The sequence below is a fragment of the Papaver somniferum genome, chromosome 6, assembly GCF_003573695.1.
Source record: "Papaver somniferum cultivar HN1 chromosome 6, ASM357369v1, whole genome shotgun sequence".
Taxonomy (NCBI): Eukaryota; Viridiplantae; Streptophyta; class Magnoliopsida; order Ranunculales; family Papaveraceae; genus Papaver; species Papaver somniferum.
In genome coordinates this window covers 102,575,792-102,582,578 of record NC_039363.1, presented here as the reverse complement: position 1 = coordinate 102,582,578, position 6,787 = coordinate 102,575,792, and the positions used below count along the sequence as shown (strand labels likewise).

General features: G+C 38.2%; 1 protein-coding gene across 2 annotated transcripts; it reads left to right on the top strand.

The window, feature by feature from the left end:
- The first annotated feature begins 2,096 nt into the window (after window positions 1-2,096).
- On the top strand, window positions 2,097-6,518 carry LOC113288645 (probable LRR receptor-like serine/threonine-protein kinase At2g16250). Of its 2 annotated transcripts, XM_026537738.1 has the most exons (4): window positions 2,097-4,566; window positions 4,664-4,792; window positions 5,387-5,409; window positions 5,776-6,518. In XM_026537738.1, exons 1-4 carry the CDS (start codon window positions 2,606-2,608, stop codon window positions 6,387-6,389), a joined length of 2,727 nt encoding a protein of 908 aa, XP_026393523.1. In that variant the 5' UTR covers window positions 2,097-2,605; the 3' UTR covers window positions 6,390-6,518. The 2 variants fall into 2 exon arrangements, with proteins under 2 accessions (XP_026393523.1, XP_026393524.1); XM_026537739.1 differs by lacking the exons at window positions 5,387-5,409; window positions 5,776-6,518 and having other exon boundaries at window positions 4,664-4,796.
- The last annotated feature ends 269 nt before the right edge of the window (window positions 6,519-6,787 follow it).

The window sequence follows — 6,787 nt, the reverse complement described above, 5'->3', positions numbered from 1 at the left end:
GTCAGTTCAATGAATTATGTTATTAAACTGTAGAGTCCTTGAACCAAACTTGTAGAATTATCTACATGGTGATTTGGATTACTTTTGGTTTTACTGTATAATCAATTGTGTTAACCTTAAATTGGTAAGCTTGATTTTTCTGTATTTATTTGTTAGTAACATTAGGTTCTTTATCCCTTAATCTTAACTGATGATGATATGGCGACAACGCGAAGTCAAAATCAAAACCAAGCCAACGAGTTCTTTAATGAAAGTGCCCACATCAGTGCCATTAAGAAACACCGATTCGTATTTCTGCAAAAAAATATCTCTAGTTATAATTAAATTTGCTTTTTGTATCTTTCATTATCCCAAGTCCATTTATTCTGTTATTTTGAAATGTCAAAGCTTGTTTATAGTGATGGTGGGCAGGCAACTTTCTTGTGGCTTGGAGCATGGAAATGACTCCACAGTTTGAAAGGAAAACTAATCACTCTCAAGTCTCACCAATCATGTTTTTAATTCTCTTGTTCTATCCTTGATGCTAAAGATAAACTCTAATTGTACAATTTGTACCTTAGTATTTCATTTTAACACCCACGTCATCCTTACGCAAAATTGATTTCATAAGCCAGGACTTGCCGTCTCTTGCTCTGGTTTTGATTGGTATGAGGGGCAAGACTCTAGTTCGCGAAGTCGCCTTCATTTTATCCAAACACTAATAACACGTTTGGATACAAAATTTGTTTCTGATTTTTACTTTTCCAGAAATTGAAGTTAGAAACAGAACTATTTTGTTTCACAAAAGAATTAACTTTTCGATTTTTAAAAACGGTTTTGGATGTTTCCTGTTTTCTTTGCAAAATCGCCTATGAGGATCGAGTGGTTTTGAAATTCAAATTCAGGGCATAGGGGAAATGGTGATTTGGGCATTTGGCGCCGACCAGCATTTATTATGTACTTTGCAAATGCGGTTAACATTTGTCCCGGGAAAGCAGACTTGACAGGATGTTGCTGTTTTGATACGGCACCAGGATTCTGCCTCGTTTCTTGTGCAACGTTAGTTCATGGTGGACCGATGGTCAAATATAGCATATATGATTTCAGGTAATAATGGGGTTTATTGGTACACAAGAATCATGAATATTAAATGATCCAACCAACTACTTAAGATTCATCGTGGACGATTCTTACTCATTCTCTGGCAAACTCTATAACTCACGTTCAAGTATTTATTTATCTATCTTAATTCCCATTATTGTTGTCAAGATCAAATGAAGTCCCATAACCACAAGTATTTGAAATTTGAATTCATGATGACACAAAGTAAACTTGCACCCTCACACAAAGTAAACTTGCACCGGTAAGATTCTGCACAGCGCAGCACGTTAAAATTTGTTCAGACCCAGAAAAATATACTTGGTCACATAATTACGCGAGACGTGTGTTATCGGGATTCGTTCCGATCATAATGTACAATTCAAAACGTGAAACAAGCATCACTTTTCACTTGCATCATACTCATACACAATAGACATTTCCGGGTCAAACTAGTTTTGTAGGTATGAACACCTTTGCCCGTTCCTTTGTGGATGTAAACTTGGATTGTATCCTTTTTAAAGTCAACGAGATGAGGAGTCAACCCCCGCTACCCCAACAATGGGCTCTAAACAATTGAGCCACTGTTTTTGCTGATCAAGTCCTCAGTCCACACCACTGTTCATGCCGCACCCACAAAAGTTAGGCAATAATACCGTAGTATTATTTGGACTATCAACAAAGCATAAAAGCCAACCTGGTAAAATTATTGGGTAATAATGCCAACTATTCATATGAAACTACTGACTTGGTAAATAATTTTAATCAAAAATTACTGATGAATCTCGTAGAAAAAGTTATCTTTCCGAAATGTTCATTCTATTCGATTCGAATAAGCCGTAACTAGTCTTTGGTAATAATTATTCCGGGCTCTTGAGTGGAACAGTTGTGATGATGGCTATTCTAGTAAAAACATTGTTGGAAACATGACGGAGGACCTATTGTGTTGCCTACTGTTTGTGTCGGGTCTTAAATACTGATTTTCTGAAGCCAATTATGATTTCCCAGAATATGTTGCACTCAACTTAATGGCACACACAAAAACAGAGAGGCACCTCACAGTGTTTAGCTCTATTCTTCTTCTTTCATTAATGGCAGCATAGCAGTTGTTCAAAACAATACCAACAGCAATCAAAAATTCTTTAATCAAATATATATAATAATAATAAGAGTAGCTTTGAATATAAAGAATTAAAGACATAGAGAGAGTGATTGATAAATCACACCAAACCAAACCCTTACCAGTCATCACATCTTTCTCTCTCTACTCTTTAATTCTTATTTTTTCCTCTCCCTCTCTTCAATCATCCCGACAGAGATTAACTGTTTTAAGGAAAAACAAGGATAACAAAACAAAACCCATATGGATTCAAGAGATTTTTACAAAACCCCAGAATCTCACAGCTGCGGCTTGTTGTTCGAAAGGTAACATTTTTTCTTTTACTCTTTCCCAAGAAAAAAAATCGAAATTTTCATTTTTGTATATGCAAGATGATGATGAATAGATAAAATTTGGAGTAGAATCGTGATGATGGATCAGAGGGGTATACTGGGTTTTCTTGTGGTTGTATGTTTTATACTTTTTCATCATGATCAATATGCATTTGGTCAGCTAAGTTCAACCATTGAACAAGCTGGGTTATTTAGCTTAAGGTCTTCATTAGGTTTGAGAGCTAAAGAATGGCCTAGAAAAGTTGATCCTTGTACTTCATGGAAAGGGATTATGTGTAGAACACAAGATGGTAGAGTCATTGGGATTAATCTTTCAGGTCTTCGAAGAACTCGTGTGGGTCGTTTAAATCCTCAATTCTCTGTTGATGCTCTAACAAATTTCACATTTTTAGATACTTTTAACGCTTCTGGGTTTTCTCTGCCTGGACCAATTCCGACTTGGTTTGGAGAAAAGCTTTCATCTTTAAGAGTTCTTGATCTTCAGTTTTGTTCTATAACCGGCAGTATCCCTGCTTCTCTTGGAAATTTAGGCAATCTTACTATTCTGAATCTCTCTGGTAACAATCTCAATGGTATAATTCCAACTAGTTTGGGCCAGTTATCAAGTCTTTCGGTTTTCGATCTTTCTCGAAATTCATTTACCGGGTTCATTCCAGCTTCATTTCAATCTATTGAGAATCTTACAGTTTTTGACATTTCTTCAAATTCTATCACCGGACCGATTCCTCCTAGTCTTGGTACCTTTCGCAGTCTTCGAGTTTTGAATCTGTCTAGAAATGGGTTCTCTTCTTCCATTCCTGCACAGCTTGGAGATTTATCTAGCTTGGTTGACCTTGATATTGGGTTCAATTCCTTGTCTGGGTCGTTGCCGTCGGATTTAAGAGGGTTGAGAAGTTTGCAGAAAATGATGGTTGGAGACAATGCTCTAAGTGGTTCATTGCCTGATAATTTGTTTGCCACCCTCACTCAATTGCAGTTTGTGTTCCTGAGGAACAACTCATTCTCTGGTTCTATTCCTGATTTGTTGTGGTCAATACCGGAATTACGCCTCCTCGACATCTCCTACAATGATTTTTCTGGTGTACTTCCTAATCTGAGTTCGAGCGCTAATGCCAGTGCTGCAGTATTCAACCTCTCACACAATCAGTTTTATGGAAATTTAGCTTCTGAATTCAGGAGGTTCAGTTTTATGGATTTGGCTGATAATTATTTTCAAGGCAGGGTTTCAGAGGGGCCCTATAGGAATTCTTCTCTCAAGGGCAATTGCCTTCAAAAGGTGGAAAGTCAGAAAAGATCGGAGGATTGTTCATCGTTTTATGCTTCTAAAAACTTGACATTCGACAATTTTGGGCTACCTACAGAACAACCTTCGCCAACACCAGGGGGTTCGAGTAAAAGCAATAAACGTCTCAGATACGTATTGGTGGGAGTATTTGCAAGTCTTGGTTTTATTCTTGTTTTGATTGGGTTGCTGGTACTGTGCCTATGCATATTCAGAAGGGGCGCTCCTGATCAAAGGGGGAGAGGTGTTAGTCCTGCCCCTGTAGGTGCAGAAAGCGGCTCACCTTCAGCTGTAGGAGTATCTATTGATTACGCGAATTTGGGAGAGAAGTTTACCCATGCAGAGCTACAAAAGGCAACTGGTGAGTTTAGTGACTTGAACCTCGTCAAACATGGACACTCTGGGGAACTCTTTCGAGGTGTGCTGGAAAATGGTTCTCCGATAGTGGTGAAGAAGATTGATGTGCGTTTGGCCAAGAAAGATTCACACATGGTTGAGATGGAATTATTCAGCAGGGCTTCACATACCAGATTGGTACCATTCTTGGGACACTGTTTAGATCATGAACATGAGAAGCTTTTGGTTTACAAATATATGCCAAATGGGGACTTGTCTAATTCACTATACAAAAATGTGAGAAATGAAGACGGCAGTATGCAGTCTCTTGATTGGATAACGAGACTGAAAATTGCAATAGGGGCGGCAGAGGGCCTATCTTTCTTGCATCATGAATGTAGTCTACCTATAGTTCACAGGTACCCAAAGGAATAGTTATTGCCTAAAAGTACTTTAACTAGTTATGTGTTTCTTTAGTTGGTTCTTAAATGTGAAAATCTTTGTTACTGGTTACAGGGATGTTCAAGCAAGCAGCATTCTTCTAGATGATAAATTTGAAGTGCGTCTCGGGAGCTTGAGTGATGTATGCACACAAGAAGGGGATAATCAGCAGAATGTTATCTCCAGGTTACTGCGGCTGCCTCAGTAAGTACTTATTTCCTCAACCAGTCATTTCATAGTACAGAATATGCCTCACAGGAGGTTAACATTTTGGGCACTTCCTGATAATTTTGGTTTTTAAAAAAATGGAAATGCTGCTGGTTGGTTAGGCTTCATCTTTTTAAATTTCTAAACTTTAATTTGGCATATGAAGATATTGTTTTGAATTTTGGACTTGCTAGAATTGTTTGATACCTCAAAACAAGCTACTAGTACATTCTAGGGAGCATAGAGAAACGTCTATCTTTAGCCTTGGCCAAAAGCATGTTAAGGTACAAGGTACAACACTCATACTGCTTTCGCCAGTCAGTTGCTAAAATGTAATTATGCAACTATACAGGTCTCCTCAGCTCTCAGGTCTATATGAACATATGTAAAAGACAAGAGTATGAAAGTAATGCAATCTAGAAATATAGGACTTCTTTAAATAAATTTGCTGTTCTTTTGATGATTATCCAACACTGAGTAATGTATGCACCAAATTTATGTATTTATAATCACAAAGTTGAAGTTACTCATATCATACATTTATATTTATGGTGATAATTCTAACATAGCTGTTTTCTTAATGATGTGCAGGACTTCTGAACAGAGCGCCTCAAGTATGTACCTTTCTATTCATAAGAAATATCATATTTTCCTTTCCTGGCTAACTGATTAAGTAGATCCTTCTAATAAAAAAAAGACAAACTACCGAGATAAGCCTAAGAGAGGAAACCTAGGACACCATGCTGCAAAGAGGCAGTGAGCTGAATTTAGTAGCCCTCTTTAGGCTATGTAGAAATGAAATTCCAATCCCCCAGACTTGGTAACTGCAAAAGACTAAAAGAACCCACACCCTTCAGCAGACTCATACATGGTTATGCAAAAGGATTAAGATATGTCAATTTGTGATAACTGCGCAACTGTTTTCCGGTATATGTATTTACATTGTGCTTTTCTTACTTTTTGTTTCAAAATGCTTCCAGGCTCACCGTCAGCAACCTGTGCTTACGATGTTTACTGCTTTGGGAAGATTTTGCTTGAACTGGTAACTGGTAAGATGGGGATCAGTGCATCAAGTGATACTAACACAAATGAGTGGTTGGAACAAACACTGCCCTACATCAGTATATATGAACGAGAACTGGTGACCAAGATTGTGGATCCTTCTCTCATTGTAGATGAAGATCTCTTGGAGGAGGTGTGGGCTATGGCGGTTGTGGCTAGATCTTGTCTTAACCCTAAGCCTTCCAAACGTCCTTTGATGAGATATATCCTTCAAGCTCTGGAAAACCCATTGAAAGTGGTGAGAGAAGATAACTCTAACTCTGCAAGGCTTATAAAAGCTGCTTCATCAAGGGGGTCATGGAATGCAGCTTTATTTGGTAGTTGGCGTGATAGTTCGTCAGACATCGTTTCCACTCCGAGTCAAGGAGGCAACAGAGAAGGCAGCAGCTTCAAACAATCTTTCACAGCTGGATCTCAAGGAAGTGCGCAATACAATGTGTATGATCGGTCGTCTTCAAACAAGAAGTTTTCGAGGGATATCTTTCCTGAACCTTTTGAATTTCCTGCCACAGAAAGAACCAATGTAAACTAGATTGGAGTTCATGATTTTTTGTTAATAAACAAGACAGGCTCCCCATTTGAGTGCCTCACACATGTTTGCTCTTTTTCTTGTGGAATGTATATTGTAACATTTACTTGTTTTTTCTTTCCATTTCTATAATCAAATTGAAAAAGCGTTGAAGTATGGCCTTGAATTGGCCATTCAAGACTATTTTCTAAGTGAATGGAAATCGAGTACTGTAGTAGGGTAAAAACTGATCCAAGTGCATCTATTTAACAACTGCGACTAGCCCAGAGCAAGCGGAGTGTAGAGCTTTATGGGAGGCAATGCAATGGGCATTAGAGAAGAAGCTGGAGAAAGTGATTTTTGAGCTGGATGCAAAGCTTGTAGTGGACACAGTATTAAAAGACGCTCTTGGCATCGACTAG